General features: G+C 33.6%; 1 protein-coding gene across 1 annotated transcript in view; it reads right to left on the bottom strand.

Annotated features, from left to right (window-relative positions):
• Positions 1 to 23,629, bottom strand: part of LOC112977984 (liprin-alpha-2-like) — a gene marked incomplete at its 3' end in the record, with an annotated part of 232,580 nt that overhangs the window by 198,715 nt on the left and 10,236 nt on the right. Inside the window, exon 2 of the mRNA XM_026090976.1 lies at positions 22,591 to 22,841. Within this exon, the coding sequence (XP_025946761.1) occupies positions 22,591 to 22,839 (249 nt within the window). The remainder of the gene's footprint in view (positions 1 to 22,590; positions 22,842 to 23,629) is intronic.

Here is a 23,629-nt window from a genome sequence, read left to right on the forward strand (position 1 = left end):
GTATATTAGGTAGTATTGTTATGAACCTGCAGTTCAGTTTCAGTATTCCTCTTCCTTTGTCTCTTTGAAGATCAGTCTCCATAACAAGATATTAGGTGTGCATCAACCTACTACTTTCAGTTGCAGTCATACATATTACTGTCAAAACACAAATTATAGAGCAACTTCAATGTAACTATCAGAATTTGCATCCTCTAACCCTGCCATTATGAACTAGAGGAAAACTGACTGTGATTTATTTTTTTTATTAGAATTACCATCCTAACTTCTGTACTTAAAGCAATGTAGAGCTAAAGCCTGAACTGTAAGAAAAACTCTTTGCTCCAAACCACCACACATACAACAAGCTGTCCTGTTGGTATATTCAATAAGATATTATTTTATTGGTTAAATTTTAATATACTAATTTAGGTTTGGAGGTGAAAGCCAAGACAGATTATTTCATATGCTAATATTAGATTCTTGTAAGAAAAGCTTTACATAAGACTCTATATTGGTCTTAAATATAAAACATAAAAATAAGCCTAAAACATAACATTTCTCTCCCTTCTATTTCCCCTGTATATACATTATATTATCATCCAAAGCAGTTTACTTTACGCAAAGGTTTTATTGTAACAAATCTAATTAATGAGGTTGTATAACATAACAGCAATATAGAATATAATAAACAGCATTAAAGGACATAGCATATATTCAAAGATAATATAGCACAGAATTGTAGAATCTGCATCAACTCTACAAGGACATTTGCGTGCTCATTGTATTATTTCCAGGGAACTAGGTACTGAATATTGAGCAAATACTTTTCCAGAAAAGCATCTGAAACTATGCATCAGTAAACAAATCCCAAAGTTCATTCTCTTCAGAAATTCAGTCATAAGCATATGACTACAGGCTTTAACCTCTTCATTTAATATTAAATGTTAATACTAAATTGGACTATAAAAAGAGGTAATATTAGAAAAATTATTTCTACAGACTGTTGGTAGCAGACAAATGTCATTGCCTTACTAAAATAAAGCGTAAAATAAACATAATATTAGGTTCAAAGTATGATAGGAAAGTTTAAGATAACGGAATATGTCCTTTTTGAAGAAAACTGAAAAGAAAAGGGATGCTACTAGATTTTGAAAATAATGGCAAATTTAAGAGTGTACGTGTATTATTATTACTTAATGTATAACAAGAAGCTAGGCTAACAACCTCCTACGACAGAGCAGGAAAAGAAACAGACTGGTTCATCCTGATATTACTTTTCTTTTTCTAATGAAATTCCTTTGTCTGTACTAAAAGAAAGCAATTATTTCTGAATTCATTACCACCAACACATGGCCTGTTATCAGAAGTGGACATGTTTTAGACCAGCATAATGGGGTGAGACAGCTCTACAGAACTTGTTCAGTGATTCTGAAAAGTAGCAACACTTCATCAAGATTTTGAATCATAAACTTTACATAAGGAATGGCAAATTACAGGTATGATCAATAAATCATGCAGAAGGGGAGCTGAAATTTAGTTATGGGTAATTTGCCCTCCCCAGGGAAGGAGATAAGAAATGCTCTCTACTTAGGAGGTCACTTATTAGGCTGACAGAACACAGATAAATATTCTTTTTGACTTTACAGCGAAAAAGATCAGAGTAAAAACAAAAGCCTTTGAAAATAATGTTTAAGAAATTTTGTTAAAAAATTAGAGCAAATATAGCTAAATCAGCATGGAGCAATGTTAAATTAATCTAAACTAGTGAAAACATCAGCACTGCCACAAGAAAGCAAGTGGAAGAGGAAGCAAAGAAAGCCTTAACATTAACACAGGGACAGAGAAGTACTTAAAAAAAAAGGTCTAAGGTAGTAACTTATTTAGATATGTATAATTTAAAGGGACCTGGAGGTAACTGTCACACAGCTGTTGATATGGATTGAAAGCAATAAATCAACAATCTGAGGAAGGAACAAAAGCACACAATAAGGTTGAGATACAAATTAGGTAATGTCATATACCCCCTCTGTTAATTTCTTGATTTTTGGCTACTTCTGCACTCAGTTTTAAAAAGACTGAATAAATCTAATCAGAAACCTTTTTTACTTCCCAAAACAGCCAAGATAGTAATATAAAATTAATAAAAAATCCATACTATCATAAATTACTTCATTTTCTAAATTCTTTTTTTCTAAACAACACAATTTTGTATGTCAGGAACATGTCACATTTTGATTCTACAAAGAAACAATAAGAGAGTGAACATTCTTCATGCTGCTGCTGCTGTTTCCATTTATAAATAGACCCATAGGATTTGCTTAAAGCATACCTAAAACGTAATGAGATGGCAGGAGTAAGGTTTGTGCAAGAGGCAAACTCTACTACTCCGTATTGCCACACTGTTTTAAAAATAAGCTCTAAAGAGAAAAGCTTTATTTTATTAATAGTGATACTTAATTTATAACAGAAACAAAAGGAGGAGAATAGGGAAACATTCACATGCAGAGTACTATTGTAATGTGTTAATAAATTCAGAGCCTTGAAAACTAACTGGTTACAAAGCAACAGCAGAAAACTACTGATCCACAAAGGAATTATTTTGCTAATTATTTTTTTACTATTTTTGTTTTGTAATGTTTTAAGTTGTGCCTTTGTGTATCAGTGTGATTTCCTTACAATGTGCTTGCTCCTTTTAGCGTCCTCCCACTTCAGGCCTTTCACATAATCATTCTGCTTCAAGGCATACCAACCAAATGATTTATTTTGTACCAAGAATTACTACTGATGGATCTTTTGTAAAATCTCTCTTTTACATAAGTCTTACATAGCCTTTTAGAACAATAAACATTTTTATGAAGAACTTCAAAGTTCAAACTTTTATCATTTTAAGCAGATGAAAAAATGTAACACAACCATTTGGGAAAATGTTCAGATTTATTTTCCTTCCCACTATGTATCATCATAAACAATAAAAGAAAGTTACATGACTATCCTGAATTTTACTCATATAGTTGCTAAGATACTAGCTGGATTTTATTATTACACATAATTTTATATGAAATTCTTTCAACAGAATATTTGTATCATAACAGATTTATTCAAGACTGACTAAATTTCTTTTATTCATATGCAGCTTAGCATTCCCATTCAATTTACACACAAAAAACAAATCAGTAATTATTTCATGAATAAGCAATGTCAAAGTGCATTCTAAATTTGATGGTTATTTGACTTCTCTAAACTTTTCTCTTGTAGGGTTATCAAGCACTGCCATACCACAGGATCCCCTTTACACTGAGTTTCTAATGAAAAAAATCATATTTCAAATCACGTTATACAGTTCATTATCAGTGGCAAACTCCATTTGCTGCTTCAAAACAGATGTCTTGTTTTAGTTGTAGGCTTTACATTTTTATTTTCAGTACTTGAGAACAAATGATGTCATTTTCCGTTCTGTCACCTTTAACTAAACTATCTTGCAACAACCCTTTTTTACCTAAATGGCCAATTTACAACTTATTTTATTACATCCTCCTCCTACTTTACCACATTTTGGCACAATAAGCTTTTAACTGCACTTCAAATTTTTACTGAGAGAAGCTTTAGAAAGGCTGAAGCTTTCCTCTTCAGTAAAAAGTCCTTTGACTTCAAACAATTATGAATCTACCCAATTCCTTGGCAATGTCTTTCCATCTCACTGATGTTGTATTATCATCGAGTGTACTCATAGAAACTTCTTTCCTGTCAAGGTTAGCCTTATGTCAACATGTAGATCTTGCTAGGAGACTAGTGAGTCCACTACAAGCAGAAATGTTATCCCTGTGTATATTTTTATGTATTTAAATTAATCTGTTAATTTAGATTTTTTTTTCTTTTTTGCTATTGTAGAACATCCTTTAGCATCTAAAATACAGATAATTTGGTTGGGTTTGAAAATGGGAGGTAGGTTATTAACTACTAATTTTGAAAAAAAAACAAATTCTTGAAATATTTTTGGATACATTTTTTAACATTAGCATGTTACCTCTTCACAACTGAAGATCTTGTGACTTCAGTTCCCCATGTTAGTCTAGAAAAAAATTATCTACTACAGATGCCATTTCATGATTTTGTCGGTCTGTCTTCTGGTCTAATTTGACGGCCATATCCAGCCCTCCACAAGCTCATATTATGTTTTGTAAGTTAGATGAGCATTTCAAATACTATGCTCCTGAACTGACTGTTATTCTAAGCCTAAGTCTGTACTTCCAAAGCTTTTTTAAGAAGCATATTGCGTCTCCTGAGCTCTATACTCTAACTGGACTAGTACCATTGTTTCTGTGACAACTGTATTCATACATATTACGAGAAGTAACTATATACTCTTGATATAGAATTCTGTCTCTGGGGAAAGGGAAGACTTGCTGAAGACTTGTTCATTAGTGATGAGCCAGATTAAGCTTGTTTGTTTCTTTTTAATTGGTTACATTTCTTGTGAATATGATTACAAGCACACAAATTCAGTAAAACAAATTCTGAAGATACTACTCCCCAAAGTTAGTTCTACTTTACATGCAACCACATTTCCCTATTGAGGTTGGTCACAGAATAAGTGACCTACAATACAAGCCAGGTTACACATTAGAAAAGACCAACTTTATTCGGAAATACATCCACTCAGAAGAAAGATGACACAGAGTGCAAAGTTATAGGTATTTGCATAACTCTGCCTAGAGGAGATGATGAGCCAGCATAATGTATGGTGCTCTTTCCATGACCTCTCTTACATGCAGTTCAGCATCAGTTCTGAGAAGCCCAGGAGGCCAAAAAATGCATATATTCTCAGCCAATTATATTCTGTTGACCAGTCTGTATGCAATAAAAAATAACATAGGGCACTCCAGAGACCTACATTTTATACCAGTTCTGTATTTTTCAGCATCAAAGCAATGAAGCAAAATTATAGTTTTTAAATGTCCCCCAATATAGGCAATGACTAGATGAGAATCAAGGTTACTTTTCCAAAAATTTGCAAAGGGATGGCAGCTGCTAGCTACTCTGGGCTAATTATTGGCACAGTGAGGAGTATTTAACTGAAGCCAGTGACAGTGAGAGTTGAGGCACAGGGTTCACTGGATGTTTGGATAATAAGTCTGGTGGCTCTTAATAGTACACATTAACCTTAACCTCTTTGAGGAATCAAAGGCAGTTAGGGATACCTTTAAGGATCTGAGTTTTTTTGTTTTTTTTTTAAGTCAGGAAACTAAAAGAGATACTGCAGAGGCCCCAAAGAATGAGGGCAATCTGTCCCACTAGGACACAAAGTCGCCCTGCTGATGTGTGCCCATCAGACTGCTGTTATGTGGAGCAGCAATGATTGCATGAGCCTGCTAACCAGGTTAATCACCCAGCCTCTCAAGTGATTTAACCTATACCTGTTTTCCAATTTATATTTGGAAGCTGACAATGAATGGGGTATGAACTACCTATTGTGTTAAAAGCATCTTTAACAGTATCATAGAATATATTTAACACTCTCCTTGAAATTATTCAGAATTACACAGCTATTAAAATGCATGAGATTACCACTTAATAGCATCCTGCACTTTTGCAACTTAGATTAGCAAGACAGTCTTCATAAACATAATCACTGAGCTCCTAATGAAATTTTTTATTAATTTCCAGAAGTGACACTTTTATAATTAGGAGTGTCACACTAAAGCTGTATCCTACCAACCTAAAATGTTTAGAAAGTAGGCACACTCATTTGAAAGTGCTGAAGTACACATTAACCCTCATTTAGAGGGGCACTAATACTATATTTTTCCTTAGGATGATTTTTCCCTTCATATTAAAACAAGTGTCCTTGTCTGTATGTGCTAGACAACCACTATAACTGTGATGTAACAAAGACTGTAAAAAACATATACGGTTTATAAACCTAAGAACATTATATTCCTTCAGTCAACTAATTACATTAAGTATCGTTATAATAGGTGAACATCTCTAGACCATTAAGCTCTAAAACACCAGACAAGATTCACATGATAAGATCATCTGTGAACTAGTTCACTAGTATATTAATGAGGAATTTATATTCCATATGAAGGAATGTCAAGACTCATTTTATTTGAGAAGTATTTTGTTTTAAAATCATAATATGAATGTATTTGATTTCAAGCAAGAGAACAATGTTTTCCTTACTCAGGACTAATTAAATTGAAGCAAAACCTTCTGATTTCTTCCTATTTTGCCTTTAAAAGCATGGAATTACAAAGACCAAAACATATCACACCATATTTCCTCTTTTTTTTTTTTTCTTAAGCTATGAGCAGAGGCAATCAATTCTACCACTGAATAATGCTAAGTAAAGCTGGCAACAACACATCTGACCAGGAAGTATTTTTCAATAAGAAAGCTTGCACAAGACATAACTGTAGCTGAAGGCAAGATAACCACCATTAGTCATTTTAATAATGTAGAGGAGGAATGTACAGATAGGAATTTTTATATCTTCATGAAATACCAATCTGTTTTATGTCTCATAAAAAGGAGCACACATGTGACATATCCTCCTAAAGCAATCATTACCAAAGGTGAAATGTGAATGGCTAGCCAGATTCCTAGCTACACTTCTCCCTGAAACCATCATATTTAATAAAGCAAAAAAAATCAGTGAAATAGATGATGATAAAAGAACATATTCATACTGATTCCAGTGCTTTAAAGTAAAAGTTTATCAGTGAACTATTTTTAAAATGTCACTTCTAATAAATGGTTTTTACCTTCTGAACTATAGTTTGGGTGGTTATTTTCTGCTTTCCTTAATAAGAAAAAATGAAGATGAACCCCCAAACCTCCTTTTCATTTCAGCTGCAATGTTTTATTCTTGCTGAAGGTGTGGTTTTTTCCTTTTTAAATAGGCAATTTCATAGCAAAAGATTACTTCTAAATAAAAAGTATAAACATTCCATTAAGAAGTTGTGCAAAAATATTTCAATGTCTGTAAAAAAAATTCTTCAAGATTTTCTAATATAAGATTTTTACTTTACAAAAATAATATCCCAGACATTACATGCTTTGAAAAATAGGTAATTAGGTCTGGATGTCAAAAAGAATTTTTAGTGAACAATTTGTTTGTTTGGAAAATGCAAATGAACCTCTGCTCCCAATACAGTAATGAAATTTTCCCAATAAACTATTTTTTCCAAGATGAATTTATAGAAAATGGTTCCAAAATATTTTTCTAAAATTGTGGACATAAAGACTGAAAATACCTAGAAATGTTTCTCCTTCACGGAAAATCCAAACTGCAATGATTTAAAAATAATGTTTTAGATAATAACGATTATTTTAATGAATGATTATGCAATCACATTCATTTTGAAAAATCTCTTTTGACAAAAATCAGTGAAAAACTTTGTGCAGTAGCTAGCAATTGATTTTTAATAGAAATTCGCAGTTAATTGGACAAGAAGAGCCCCACTGGTGACAGCATATCCTGGACAGAACACATGCAGCCATCAGCATTTTATCCATGTCCCATGTAAACCTACTCTCACTAGTGATTAAAACTGCTTCCAGCAAATCTGTGTATTATGAGCACTAGAACTGATATCAAAAGGAACAAGCTGTAGAACATTTTTTGGAAAAAAAAACATAGGAGAAAAGAATCTATATCTTCAATAACAGTCTTAAAAAATACCAACACTAATTTGCACTACTATAAATTAAAAGTAGGATACTGAAGGATACTAAAGGTACAACATGATCAAATTATGCAACTTATACTACTACATTACAAAATGTGCACTCTGTCAGAAAAAAGAATATATTGCTTATCTTTGGCATTTGGAGCATCATCCTTTCCAAACCAGAGGATCTGTCATAAGTCATTTAAAATCTTGTTAATGTACAACCTTCCATGTCAGTATTCTAATAATATCTACTGTGACTTTGACTTGTGTCACAGTTCTTCATACATAGCACACTATATAAAACATACTCATATAAAATAAAATACCTCACTTTTGGAGGACAATGTAAAACAGTCATGAGTCACTACTGACTCATGGAAAAAGAGGAGGTAGGCAGGTGATGTTCTTTGAGAAAATGACAACAGAACAATTTTGCAAGGACATTGTACAATGTGCTCTTGCAGTTCTCGAAAGTAGAGAGAGTCATTAAAAGAACCCAAACAGTATTTTGCATTCACTAGTTCTGTATCTTATTATTTTCCCTCCTCACTTGCAGAAAACACATGAACTGATAAGTCCACTAAATTTAACTTGCTATTGGGCTTGGTCACATTCTGTTTTCAGATTTTTATGTGCACTTAGATGAGTAGCTTGTAGTTATGTAGTTATATCACTTTATATACTCTTTTTTACTTCCTTGTTTGCATGCAGATAAGCACATTCATGTGCAAGATCTGCATGTTTACAAATATTTAGATACTTTTGTTGTCATTAAAAAATGAGCTAGCGAGACTTTTTTTCATATCATTTAAGTTTTTGTGGACGTGAGGATATCAGCTACTGAAAACAGAGCAAGAAAAGCAGGGGTTAAAAAATCATCATTATTAAGAAGTCAATCAGTATCAGCATAAACAATAGTAAGATGGCAAAGGAGGAAGAGTGAAACAGGAGTTAGTCTATTAAATTGAAACTGAGGCATATAAATTTAAGACTTTTGTTCACCCTCCAGAAAAATATTCAGCCCTCTGAGTGTTGTAAGAGTGGTTCCATTTATAACCTTGCGGTAAGAATCCTCCACTGAACATATATTCATATTTAACAAACTCAGTGAGTAGACAAGAATGGGCATAATTCATACCAGGCAGCAAAAGAAAATGCACTGTCTGAAAACTTCATAATGTTTTCAGCAAGATAATCAGTGCTATGCTATGACATATGAACTTAAAAAAATACAATAGTAAGTCATTCTGTGGCAATCTAATGCTTTAATTAGCAGAATGGAGTACTTCTATCTCCACATAAGGAAATTTGCAACTGACCCCCTCCCATTCCAGACAAGTAAATATGCAATTTCTTTGAACTGTAAAATACAAAATTTTAGTAGTTAGATTGTGGAAAATCTTGAGATCTGGTAAGATCTATTTTTATAAGATTATCAAAGAAATCAATTGATTTCCATACTAGGAAAAAAAAAAACAAATATTAAGTAACATGCAGCTCTTTAGTTTGGAAAAGATGAGTATGAAAGAACATGACAGAGATGAAACAGAACTGCAAGTGGCATGAAAAGAGAGATTGTTCATTATCTGATCCAAAACAAGAATAGAGGACATCGGCTGTAGGTTGAAATTAGCACGTGACAAATTTGAAAAAAACAAAGTAGGTGGAAGTCCATGCTATGGATATTAAAATTTTACATGGGTTCAAAAGTGACTGGACCAGTTACAGAATACAAACACATTACTTCTATCTTAGGAGTAGCAAATAAGCTGAAGCTGAAAAACTTGCCCTCAGCTGCAACTTGTAGAAGCCTGCGAAAGCTTTCTGGAGATATCACACTACCACGCTTGCCCTCTTGTTACACTTCTTATTAGGCCTTTGCTGCTGACCATTGCTGGAGAAAGGACACTGGGTGAGACAGAACTTAAGTCTCACCTGGCATGATCATTCCTATGTTCTTACATTCTAGATATATCAAAGCATTTTTACTCAGCTGAGAAAGTGCAAGTGCTTCATCTAGATCAGAGAAAATGTTTACAAGCTTGCAAACTTTGCAAAGGGCTGCAAAGGAAGGGAAACATGGGAGTACATCTTGTCTTCCAGCAGCTTCTGTTCATGCTAAAGTGCTGGAACAATACTACATTTCTCTGGGAGCAGCTGGTGTGTATACACACTAGAAAGGAGCATTACAGGGTTACAAACTTGGCAGCATTTGCTTGTATGTTATGCCTGAGGACATTCTCCCATCTCTAGAAAAACAATACAAAGAATTGTAAAGTTAAACCATTTCTTGCTGTATAAGCCTAGAAAACTTCTGCTTTACATCCAGCTCAGTGCCATATGATTTCACGTAAAGTACTTTTTTGGTTTGTTTAAATAACTAATGAGAAACAAGAATTTTATTCTCATCTAGATGGCATCTTTAAAATATATCTAAAAACATTTGCAAGTGTAAACTCTTTCTTTCTTAACCTATGAACAGAAGAAAGTTGGAAGACAAAGGAGGAGGGATCATGGCAAAGGACTCAGAAATGCAGCACTGGGTTAGACAAGCAGCATTTCAGATGTTTCATTTTTCTTTTTCTGCTAGCATTCTTTTAGGAGAGATCTACTTTCTATTTTATTTTATTCTGTCCAAAACAAAAATGATTCTTATCGCCTTTCTTTCTATAATTTCTGAAAATATAAATAATGACCAGCAATGAAAAAATCTTTTTTTATATCTTCTAAGACAGATCAAAACATTGGTTTTTTAATTACTATAAATTGTTATTGATCTTCTTGTAATCCTAGCTATCATAGCTCTATAATGAGAAAGTAAGAAGCAAAATTATCACAGATGCATTCAAATAAAAAAAAACCCGTCAATGTATGGTTCAGATGCAAGCACAATTAGATTACAGAGATGAAGATTTTTAACCAGTTGAAATAGTGAAATTAGAAATACATATGGCAAAGGTGCACATTTTAGAAAGTTATTTGAGATCTTGTGTAACCTTTTTTTTGGAAGCCAGATGATTATCAACTTTCAGACTTAAATGTAGGTTTCCACATAATCTTCACTAATCCTATTAAAGTATGCAGAAGTTTCTGTCTGGAAGGAAATAAAACCAACATCTGCCCATGCACTGTACTATTTCTGAAGACTTAATCTGAGAATATATAAATGCACAGATATGTTCAGTTTTGTGAAAAACTGTGTTTCTTCCTGAAAGCATTTTTGAACAATTTACTAATTTCAGCAAATCATACGTCCTCCATTCCCTCCCCCTGCCTCCCATGAAGATGTTGAGTCTCTGTAGGGAACCTACAAAATATTTCAGATATTATCAGTTTGTTCACATTAATAGCATGCAGGGAGCACTGTGGCCAGATATGGCAATAATTCACCCAGAAAATGGATCAGTGGGACTACACAAAAAAAATACACATTTTCTTCCTAATAAAGGAGACAGTTAAATTCAGATTTTGACTCAGAGCCTAAGTAGATGGAAAGTAAAATGACCCACAGAATTAGTTAAATATTCAATAAAAAATGAGAATGAATAAATGTAATAGCTCAGTTGACTTATTCTCCACATGTACAGTGTTAGAATTTTTAAGGGATGTTCAAATGTTTTTCAGCTGACAAAGTTTTTGTTTGTTTACAGCAGATACAAACAGCAAGTCAAATAATGTATCTGGATTTCATAAGAATGTCTACAAATTAATGAACAATAAGAAACTATCTTAAAAAAACTTTTTTTTGTTGAAATGCTTCTCATATTGGGATTTTACTGCTAATGACAAATTAATTTAATAGGGACAATTATATCTATGTAGTGTTCATTATTTGAGAAGTATTGTCCTTTAGGCTTTTTTGACCAAAGATGCACACCAATGTGCTTATGCTCTAATTATATGAAATAGTATTTATCTTTTACCTTTCAGAAATGAAGTGCTGGAAATCTAAATTTGTTCAGCATGTCTCAGAGTGCTGGGTATTCATTGTTTCCATTGGTAATGCAGGATTTGATATTATTAAGCAAAGGAAGTACAATATACAAACTTAGTGTATAACTTCCAAATTCCATCTCCAAAACACATTTCTCCAGATGGCACTTTTATTTACTAGTGCCAAAGAAAGAGTAATTTTTTTTGTGAGATCAGAAAATTTACTTTCTAAATGTAGTATTTGTCTCAGTGTTCAATGCCTATAGAGAATTTGTCATTATAACAGCAAAAAAATACAAAAACCATAATTTACACTGCAAAGACTCAAATACCCTCATGAACTTTATTTTGATAACAGAATGATACAGAACAAATAATCACATTTTCCGAATGAGGAAAGCAAAAAATGAACGGTCACAAATGGTCTTGCTCTACCAAAATGTCATCTAGAAGCTCCATCACATTTCTTTCCCAGCTCACTATGATATTCGTCTAAAACACTGCCCAAAGAACTCCAGAAATAACAGTATATATTTCAAGGAGCACTGCACTTTCATGCATAAATCCCAGCTTCTGGATAATCCATAAAATGCAAAGGTCTGGGGGGGCTGAATATTCAGGCATAAAAACAGGCACTGAAAGAATCGTAAGACAGGAAGAGGGGGATAAATTTCTCCTTAAAAAAATGCAGGGTTGCTTTTTTGTGTGTGTACTTGTTTCAACATGTAATGCAATTATTTGATAATGGCTGTAACTGCAATGCCAAACAGCTAGTGCAGAAATTTTGAGAACAGATACACAGACACTCTGTCCCTTTGCTCAGCTTGCTCCTTAAATACTCGCTCTTTAAGGACTAGGTCTAATGCTGACTGAAGTAAACAGAAAAAAATTCCTACTGACTTCCATGAACTATGACCCAGGCCTCAACTTCCTATGCAGATTTTCTTTCACTCTACCTTTTAAGTTCCACCACTCTGATGCAGAAGCATGGTTTTATCTACACACTCATTACCTTTTCATTATTATTCCTTCCCTTTATTTATCATTGTAATTGTAAGTTCCAGTTGTTTCATGATTTCTCCTTATTTGCACTAGTATGCTGGCTCCTTAACTCCTAGATGAGTATTATATTGTGATCATCTTTCAAATTCCTTCTCAATGTTCCCTTTGGCTTAGAACATCACAAAACATTATCCTATATGGGAGAAAACAAATCTGCAATTTGGGGTAAAGACTTAGACGTAATGAACCAATGAGAATGTACTGTCAATGCAAGTAAAAACCACACTGAAAGAGTAAGATATACTCAGCAAATGAGGATTTGGAGCAGATTCTTGACTAGACTGTAAAAATTTTACATTGTATAAACCAAAGTTACTGCTTTACCTGGCCCTTAAATTCTACCAACAGAAATTCAGGCTCTTGGGGACCACAAGAAAGATAAACATTCAACAATAGAAGCAAACTGCTGTTCTTCAAAGTCAACAGCGAAATTTCACAGATCTCAATGAGAGCGATGAAAGTTATTGTGCACTTTGGAAAAAATCATGTCCCTAAATCCCTTTGATGTTTTTAAGCAAACATTTCTTAATATAGAAAGACAGGCTGAAAGAGACACTTTAAAGATGATTCTTAAATATTCTCAATTTTCTTTGTTTTTCATGGAGAAATTATTAATGCAGCAATATGTATTTTCAAGAAGATACATTTTAGTCTCGAGTTTTTGTCTTGATGTGCTATTCTTCTTGGATGATGTCTGAGACCATACCACCCATTTTCAAGGATATGAGCAAAGAACATTCCAAGAGAGTTAAGCCTTATAAAATCGCTTTCTTTTTTTCCCCATTTTTCCTCACCATGACTATAGTTGTTATGAAAATTATAGTGTCTTCGATTTTCAAGGCAACAGCCTCATTTGTAAGCACTCGGATAACCAGCTCTGCTCTATTCTGTTGACCAGGATAGTTTATTTTTATCTCATATTCAGTCATGCGTCTTTAGGAGCATTGAGATAATGAGCCATCAATAGTTAATGTAGCAGTTGATGTGCCTGGTTCAAGCTAAAATAATTGATAGCAATGTTTATGAAGCAGAATTAGAGTGAAATGAGAGTACACAATCTTGTTAGCTTCAGGCATTCACCACGTGCTCCTCCTCCTCTAAATTTTTTTGTTTCTATCTTTTTTCTTGCATCCCAGCTTTTTCTGCTGGACTGTCAAGTTGGTCTTTTTCATTCATCAAGTATTTTTTGTACGTAAAAGTTTTCTGTTTTTAAGAGAAACTCTCCTGTTTATAAATATTTGCAATATGCTATTGAATATACAAAACTTCACAGGTACAAGGAAATAAACTCATACTTGAAAAGAATTTAAGTAATCACATATATGATTGCTCTCTGTTGGGAATATGCTGGCAGTTTCAATAGAAGACAGTCTGACTAATGGGAAGCCAACTAAAGCATTGTCCTACTTATGCCAGTGCTACAGCTAGTCTTGTGCTCTGACAGGTAATGTTAGCTAGGAGTCAACAAAATTGGTATTTAATACCATGCAAACAACTTCTATTCGCTGTTATGTAACAAAAGAAAATTCATGGATACATGTTCTGCAAGTAACTGAGGAAGTTAATACCTAAACCTTTTCTGAGAGTTCCTAGGGTAGGACACATAATTAACATTCCAGCACTGTGTTCCACTTAATAATGCCAAGTTTCCTATGAGTTCCAGATGTTATGTCTCTCCTTTGTACATTTTAATTCTGTAACAAAATGTACTTACCTTTATATTTACTCTATTAGAATTAATTTCATGGTTATGTTTAATATAGGATCCTTTGCATACATATCAGTATACCTCCTTTAATATTCATAATTTGAGATAAATAGTTGAGATAACTAGCAAAAAATAAATCATTCCAATTTGGTTATGCAAATATTTACATCCACATTTAGAAATCTAAACCAACTTTGGGAGTGACAAAGACCTGCTACTTGCACTGACTTCAATGTAAATGTGTAAATGCTCAGAACACCTGAAAACAAAGACATTTTTGTTAAGCAGCCCAAAGAATTGTTCTCCAAAGTCAGTGGAAATCTCCTAGAGATACCAACAGGCCCCGGTTTAAGCACTAAATTTCACATATAACCACTGACTGCACTAGAGTGCCACACTAGACTTCTGAGTTAGAGAGCTTGGGACTTCATCCTCAGGTATATGGGATATGAGATCCATTTCACTTTTTGGAATTCTTTTCAAATTATTTTGTGGAAATGTGAGGAAAACGGTCTTATCTTGCAAAGTAAAGAAAACTAACTCTGAAGGAGAAGATCTTATAAAAGTTCTTCTTACAAGAGGAGTTTAGCACTTTAACAAAAGTACTGACTCAAATACGAATACTGATTCAAATACATAGTATACCATTGGTACTCTACTGTATCTTCTTCGGCATAGCCAGAAAGAATAAAATGGGGCAAAAAAGCCATCATTCCATGTTCATCGCAAGAACACGAGCGGAGAACACTATTACGGTGCAACCTATTATTTCCATCCAAGGGACAAATTCCTGAAATTCCTTAGCAAGTGTCCAATCCTAAATGAAAAAAACTCATTTTCAATTATTTAAAAATGAGCTTATTTTTTCTGATGTGCATTTGTATGTATGTATGTATATATATATATATATATATATGTCTCTATATATGCACAAACATTTAGACATAGAAGACAGAACAAACGAGAGCGAAACCTTGGAATAAGGCCCTATTAACTAACTGTTGTCTTCCTATACCTTTCCTATCCCTGGCAATAAAACATCCATTGTTCATCAGTATTGGAAGAAATTGCAAGCCTATAAACAAACTTCCCTAAACACAATCCTATTAAAGCTTAATATTGATCAAATTACATAAGCTGGTTCAATAAAACAAGGTCATTACATTTCCTTCTTTGGATTTTCCCTTCTATCTTCCCTCCAGTAAGCATTTTCAAATAAGTGGTATCTTATTAGATGAAATAAAACCTTAATGATTATCAGTATATTCCTATTACTGATTTTATTACTGAGTTAATGTAACTAACAATTAATTAGAGTTTAGCTGAAACCTGAAGGGTACTAGGAGATATTTAAAGATGTTTTTTAGCACTGTAGACCCACACCCCAAAGAATTCTACTATCTAAATCCAGAAAGAGAAGATTTTCAAATAGTGCTAATGATAATATTTACTACAGGAAAAAAATATTAATGATTTCAGTTACATGCAGAAAACTCCTAGCAATGTCTTCAAGAATTCATGCTTAATTAGAACCAGGTGTTTGATCTCCACTACAGAGATTCACTCTAATCACAATACACAGAAGGTTCTTGGAAATAAAATATTAAATAGAAGTAGAATAAGAAACTGGAATAGTTTCCTTTCCATGTTTCTTATCAAGACAAAAAAAGTGTAACTTTAATTCTTTAGTACTTAATGTCTTTCTGTCTGTTGTAGAGAATCCTGGTGAAAATACTTTAAATAATATTCTAAAGAAGCTATTATAGAAACAAAGTCAATTGTAACTGAAATTATTAATATTTACTTCCTATAATAAATACTGTCATCAGCACTATTTGAAAATCTTCTCTTTCTGGATTTAATGTTAGAAGGTCTATCATAAACTTGTAGATTTTTGTTAAATACCACATCATGTCAAAAGGTGCATGTTTTGTTTGCTCATTACCTTGAATGGAGTTATTCATTCTTGCTGTAAAAATTCTCAGAACAGGATGTTGTCTCAGAACCAGATTAATGTGTGTTTCGATAATAACCGCATACAAGGACTGGATGGTTAGCCCTGCTTTACAGAGGGGTTTGGACCACTTGAGTTCCAGAGGCCCCTTCCAATATAAATTATTCTATGATCACTACCAATGAATAGCATATTTAGACTGCTGTAGCTTTAAAAGGTCAAATTTAAATTCATTTAAATTAACCATCCAACCTAGTCATTAAAACTCTTTCTATAGTCAAGAAAGGAAGATTAATATTTCCAGGTTCACCTTACCTATCTTACACGATGAACTGCCCTTTCTAAGAGGTCTATTTTTCTCATTTTCTTATAGAGAGATTCTGTATGATTAAGACTGAATGCTTAAGATTTAGACAGCTTTCTTAGTTGAGATGAATCCTACTACAAAGATATATTTTAGGGCCAGATTTTGATCCTCAAAACATCAAAAAAGATTTACATTCATGTTAAAAAAAAAGTTCTACTAAAATAAATGCTCAGTGAGATCAGAATTTAGACTTCTTTACAAAAATCCAGCATCTGCCCAGTAAAGGACATTAAAATACACATGAAAGAAAGATTCTGTAAATCAATCATTTAATTAGAACTGTATATTCTACGTGTCCTTTATGACAACAAAAACTATGTATCATCATATTTTATTTACTTGAAAACATCAGCATATCTACAGCAACATCAATGATGGTATGACATTCATATCACCTATGAATTTTCTCCAAAAATTGATTTTTTATTTGAAGACTGAGATAAATTAGTGCATTACCTTAAATATCAAGGTACTAGTCAATGAATGCATGCCAAGCACCGTCAAATGGACTAATTTTCATCTACTAAGTTTGCTTTCAAATTGTGATTATCACAGGCTTTTCAGCCTTGTAACAACATATCTCTAAGTTCTGTTGGACTCAGAAGTGTAAATTCTTTAGCAACATTTCAAATAAAAAATTCTGATTTCACAAAATGAGCACAAAACTTTCACAAAATTTGTTTCAATTGCATTTTTTAATATTAAGTAAAAAAGTGTTTAGATTTTAATATTTTATTTTGATTCAAAGGACTTTAAGGAATTTAATATTTTCTTTAAAATAATGCAATCATTCAAAAAGAAAACCAAAATATTTCATTTAAAAACATAATTTGGGACTGATTTTCTCAGAATCATGCACAATATAATTCTTTTATTAGTCCAGATTCAAGATGAAAGTAAGCTTCTCATCAGAGTGAAAATTTCTTACGCATTCACATCTGCCTTTTAGTAATGACCCCAAGGATGTCTTGCTAAATACCCAGTGCAGGGCAGGAGAAAGACACCAACTTTGACAATTATCAGAGAGATTGTCCTGACTTCGACAATCATCAGGATCCATTTTGGTGTCTTTGAGAATAATCTGAAAGCTGTTTTATCTTGTGCAGCCACAGGCCTGTGCCACAGTGTTACACTGTTTCTAGTAATATAATATTAGGTTAATTTCTTAATAAATCTCTGAGCAAGTATATTACTAACGTACAAAATACATTTGTCTGACTAGAGAGTGGATAAACTAGGAATGCCTTAATATAAACATTACATCACTCAGCATCTTCCATACCTCAGAACTTATTTTTGCAAGATTAAAAGAAAAGAAACAATAAAACAACCACAAAACAAGCCTAATTTGACTTAGAGAAGACTATGATGTGTTTCAACCCAAACAGAAATATTCTTGAAAAAGTTGTAAATAAATGAACTTTTTCCTCTTTCTACCACTCAAAACAGGAGTGAAAGTTTCTCTTTACTAACCTTTTTTGTGTGATAAAGCACTTTTTTAATGCTACACACAAAGAACTTTTTAATTTTACTCCAATAAAATAAAAATAGATTGTTAAATATTTAGATCTACTGCTTCTCCATTATAGCAGAGTCATTGTATTTAGCTTTTTTTTTTTTTTTTGCCAGATTCAAGCATCATTACATAAATACAATAAATTCTTGTTGTAAGAAAACATACAATGCAGATTCAAATACACTTTCCTTGGAGGCTTTTGCTGTCAACAGGCAGCTTTGGGAAGACCTTGAAGAGTAAGAAAGACTACTTGTCAGCTAGATTCTGAGTATTAGAAGACCTGTTTACACATGGAACACTTCTGAACTCAACCCTACTACCATGTAATTCTAATAGTTTTAGTAAGACTATTCAAACAGTGTTTTATTTTAACACTATGAATGATCTCACAAAAAGTGGAATCTCTCCACAGTAAAGTTTGGAATAGAAGTCAGGAAAGGGTTTGCTGGGTCAAGTCCAGAAGTTAACCAAGGGTACTATGTTACATAATGTCTTTCACAGCAGTATCATCTTTAAAACAATTTGGGGTTCTGCCACCATTTTTGTCTGAGAAAGACTGATTCCCAATATCATTCCTTGATAATTCAAAACCTTCTTCTGAAGAGTGATATACATTTATTCATAGCTACCTTATACTTATTTGTTCCTCCATCAACACTATTCTTAGCTTAAATTTTTTTTCACCTTTACCTAGTCTCTCCATCCTCCTTCCTTTCCAAGAAAATTTACAAAAACACTCATACTCCCTCTCAACTCTGTTTTCTCCATAAGTAAGGCAACTTCAATTAGTCTTTTCATGTAGAAGATGCTATTTCCTCTTTTTTCTAGCAGCATTTTTCTGAATCTGTTCCAACTTGAGGTCTGCCATCAATCACTGCTGAGCCAAATCCCAGACAATAAGGTTCAAACCATCCTTTATTCAACTGCATTAACACTTACCAATTTCTAATGGGAATTTTTTGTGCAATACATCTCAGAATCATATCTACCTTTTTTATATACACCTCTCATTGGTTACTTACAGTCATTCTACAGCATATATTTTCCCTCTCTGCTACGGCTAACTAAAAGGCCAGGGCAGAAATTCTTGTTTTAGCTGCCAGGTATAGGACCCTCAACTTTGCACCATAAAATTTTCATCCCATCTCTAGTACTCTTGCTCTTCTGTGATATCATACTCATTCCCTTATTTTACGATACAAGTCAATTTTGTGTTATATACAATTTCCACTAGCATACTCCTACTTTTTGTGCTCAAATTATTAACAAAAATGGATTCCAAAACTTATTCTCAGTTAACAATTTTATTAGCCTCCTTCCATCCCGTCAATATCTCCTGTCAGTGCAAATTTTTCCTGTTTCTTTTTTATTGCTTAGCCTTACTAATTTCCCTTCTTCTTCTTACTCACTTCACATCTACTAATAGTTCAAGCGTGGCCACTTCAAAAGATAGCTAGTTTAGGGATACTATAGTTCCCTAGTATAACAGTCCCAGCATCAAAGAGTGATGTTGAGTTACTCTATTATAAAGCAAGCTTTGGTAAATCCTTGTCACATTTTTAACTTAACTTTTTGACTTATAATTAATTTTTCCTCCAAAACAATATTTGAAGTCCCCTCTATTATTACATCTAGTCTAACTCATCTGTAATTGCCTGGCTCACTTTTTCCTTTCTTCCTTAAACATAGCTGCTCTGTCAAACATAGATGTTCATAAAGTTATGACTGCTATTCTGATACATTCAAAAAAATGATTTCAAGTTCAAAATAGCAACATAACAGGATAACTATATTTCTGTAACTCACGAATTTGAAAGAAGTAGCTAACATACTACACACCATCCTGTTGTAGGATAGATCAATATAGAAACTTAGAGTCATCTTCAATCATACTTTGCATTTTGGCTACAGCATTAACAGCTATAGCTGTAATGGCATTAACTATTATTCAAAGCTTCATATTAATTATTTCCAATCAGACAAGATTTTTCAACGCTTCATTCCCCTAGTTTTTTTATGTAGGTGTTTTGATCCAGATCCTACTACTGAAAAGTGCAGTAATTTTTCCAGATCGTATTTTAAGCTGTGTCTTAAGATAGTAAACAAAAATAGTGACCTAATAAAACTGCTTCAGAACATGATTGTGTCAATACACACTTTCTGGATGCATCTAGATGTAAATGCACTACAGAAATACTATGAAATAACTGAATTTTGAAAACCTCTCTAGAAATCAAGGGCTAAAAGAAGTATGATAAAGGAAGATTCATTAGATCTCACATTATAACTAAATAAGAGTCATCTCATGGAGTATTTATGCATTTTCTCCTTAAATATAGTGAACACAGAATTCTTCCTTTCCACAATAAGACTACTGGGTAGCAATTTGTCATAGGGCTATGCCAAGCAACTAGCAATGCAAACTTGCCATTCACAAAAACTTAAACAAAATGATAAAAGCATAATGTAGAATTCTCAACTCCAAAAAGAAAGATAAAGAGTATGGCAGAGTCATAAAAGTTATTTTCTTGGAAGGCTGTATTACCAAAATGTTCTACTAATAGGCCAGTGTTCGATACTTGTAAAAACAGTTTTCTACAGAACCAAGATAGTTACATGAAAATTTAGAGTATCTATCTGATGGGAAAAAAGTCTTGTACTGCTTTAAAGTGTAAGCAGTATGTCATACTGTTTCTTATAGAGGAAACCTATATCTCTACTTACATACTTGGTAGAGTACCACATAAAATACACGTTCTTAATGCTACATGGTAGTGAAAGTGTTCACCTGACAAATCTGAGTTGTAGCGGCTGCAAGGCTATAACTCACAACACAAGCATTTACTACAGCTACTAAAGATTAAAATCATATCACGCTCCAGATCCTTAGAATTTCTGTTTCTTTTAGACTCTGTATCACCTTTCTGCTGAATATTATTTCCCTTAGCTAATCTCCTGGATTTCACCAGGTGCTTTGCTTATGTGAAGCAAGGAAAGATTTAGGCTTAGACACCTGCTACTGCTCAATAGGAACGCCTCATTATGGGCTGAGCACAGAATGCCTCTGGCTAAGCGGCATACTGAACGGGGGTTCACAGATGCAGAACCTCCTCTCTTCTTCAGATTTCTAGCAAGAAATCTTTGAATAAAGGATCTATGCCCTCTTTCCCTTACTCTTTTGCACTCTTCTGTGAAGAGTCACCAGTGGAAGAGAAGCTTAACTGCCCACAAATTAGCAAGAAAAAGAAAGATTTTACTGTGTAGCAGGATCATTGCTGCTTTTGTCTTTCTGTTTGACCCAAGCCAAGTGCAGCCCCTTTTACTTCCTGAAGCCAACATTTAAGGTACAGAATCTATTCTTTAAATGATTACACAATTTCTCTCTCTTTTTCACCCCTATCATATGATATTGCAAAGCCCTTCTGCAGTTTGTCCTCAAGCAACTGTTTCCTTTTCCTATTCCAGTAGCTGCTTTATTCCCTCCTCTGTCTTCAAGAACCTTCTCACTGATTCATCCCTACCACCTCCTCCTTCCAATCACACAGCTGAATCTCTCTTCTTCCTCTTTTCTCCAGCCACTGACTAATAGGTATACAAGTATGCCCAGGCTGTCAGGTAACAATCAAGTCTTCTATCATGTGACAGTTGGGAGATGCACAGAAAATCACACGGAGAAAAAAATGCTTTTTCACACACGCTGTACTTCAAACCTCAGGCCAGATATGGAGACTGAACTAAGGTGTTTCTTTGTCTTTAAATTCTAGTATATTGAAAAATAATATTATATTGAAATGTAATATTGAAAGAGAATATAATATTGAAAAATAATATAATATTATTGTTTTAACTGAAATATGGTAATGCATTTTTTACTTCCTAAAAAAGGTCAAGGTAATTGTATATATTTATATATTTATTTAAAAAATAGAAGAAAAATATTAATTTTCTTTTTTCTTGATTTTCTTTTTGTGTGTAATACCTTATTTAGCCTACACAAACTAGTTTTATTTATTGTAATGCTAGTTAGAAACTCTTATCTGGGATAGACTCTGAACTTCCTCATACTTTTTTCTTCACTCCCACCATTAGATCTTTAATTTAAATGATCCCTAACCTGTTGTGAATATTAGAGCAACAGCCAAAAGAACCAGTAGCTACAGGCCTTCATCTTGCTCTCCTTGAAGTCAATGACAATACTCCTAGTCATAACTTTGAAGAGAACACAGGTCGTAAGGAAGCCAAACCAGGTACTCTTAAATCTATAGGAGTTTTGCAGTAGACCTCAGTGGGAGCAGAATTTGGGCCTCAAGGAATATATTGATTAAAGTTAGAGTCAGTGACATTAACTAGAAAATTGGTGAACCTAAAAAAGAATCTTTATAAGCTACATACCTGAGGCAGCGCTGAGTTAAGCTGTCGCTGGAGGGAGTCTCTGTCATAGATGACATCCTGTAGGCGTTGCTGTGCAAGTGACAGGCTTTCCTGTGTCTCCCGAAGAGTGTCAAGGAGACGGTCCCTTTCATCCAGCATGTTCACCATCAGCTGCTCAAAGTGAGAATCAGAGTCCGAGCCGCTACTTTGGGACCCCCGTTGACTCATCGGGGTGTCCTCGTTTATCGTTGGCATCACTTCACACATCATTTCTTTAAAAAAACAAAAATCAAGGAAAAACTTCAGTAGAAAAACATTTAAGGGGATTTATAAGAGAAATTAACTCTGTCACATGGACACAGTTGGGAGATTATTGCATCGTTCCCCCCCTCTCAACTTTGTGCTTTCAATGTTAATCAGATGGTCGATAGGCAGGGATTAAATACAGTGACTAATTCCACACAGCAAAGATTCTGAATGTGCTTGCTAACCGAGAGAAGAGGAACTGGAGGGAGATACAAGATAACAAAATATTTCAAATTATTAATAGTTTTGTACAAATAATACTCCTTTAAAATAACAAAAAAGACTTTCTCTGCAATTGTCGTTTCCTTTATTGTTGATTTTCTCCTCTCTCTTATTTAATGTCATTGTTGAATTGTTTGTATTGATGACAATGACTGCCATCAATTGCTAGATTTTGCCCTGCTCTAGGCATTGCTACGGTACAACTCGGGCTAACCATTGATCCAGTATCACGCTGCCTTAACAATGCCAGGTTAATCTATTTTTCAGTCTAGTTATTTCCACCCTCAGGGGAAATTATTCTCCAGTGAGCTTGTTCAGTAAGAGGTCAAGAACTAGAAACTCTCTTCTAATTACCATCCCTGTGATATCTTGTGCAAATTGAATTACTAAGGACAGAATCACTGTTGTTTGTTTCCTAAAAACAGTCCTGAGTACAGCAAATAATATTGCCTGGTCCCATTCTTCAATTAAAAAGCTTCTTATTTGAACCTCAAAACGTCAGTTTGTGCTTGCATGTCAGCTTATGCTATAA

Source organism: Apteryx rowi, unplaced genomic scaffold (genome assembly GCF_003343035.1).
Source record: "Apteryx rowi isolate R43461 unplaced genomic scaffold, aptRow1 scaffold_889, whole genome shotgun sequence".
NCBI lineage: Eukaryota > Metazoa > Chordata > Aves > Apterygiformes > Apterygidae > Apteryx > Apteryx rowi.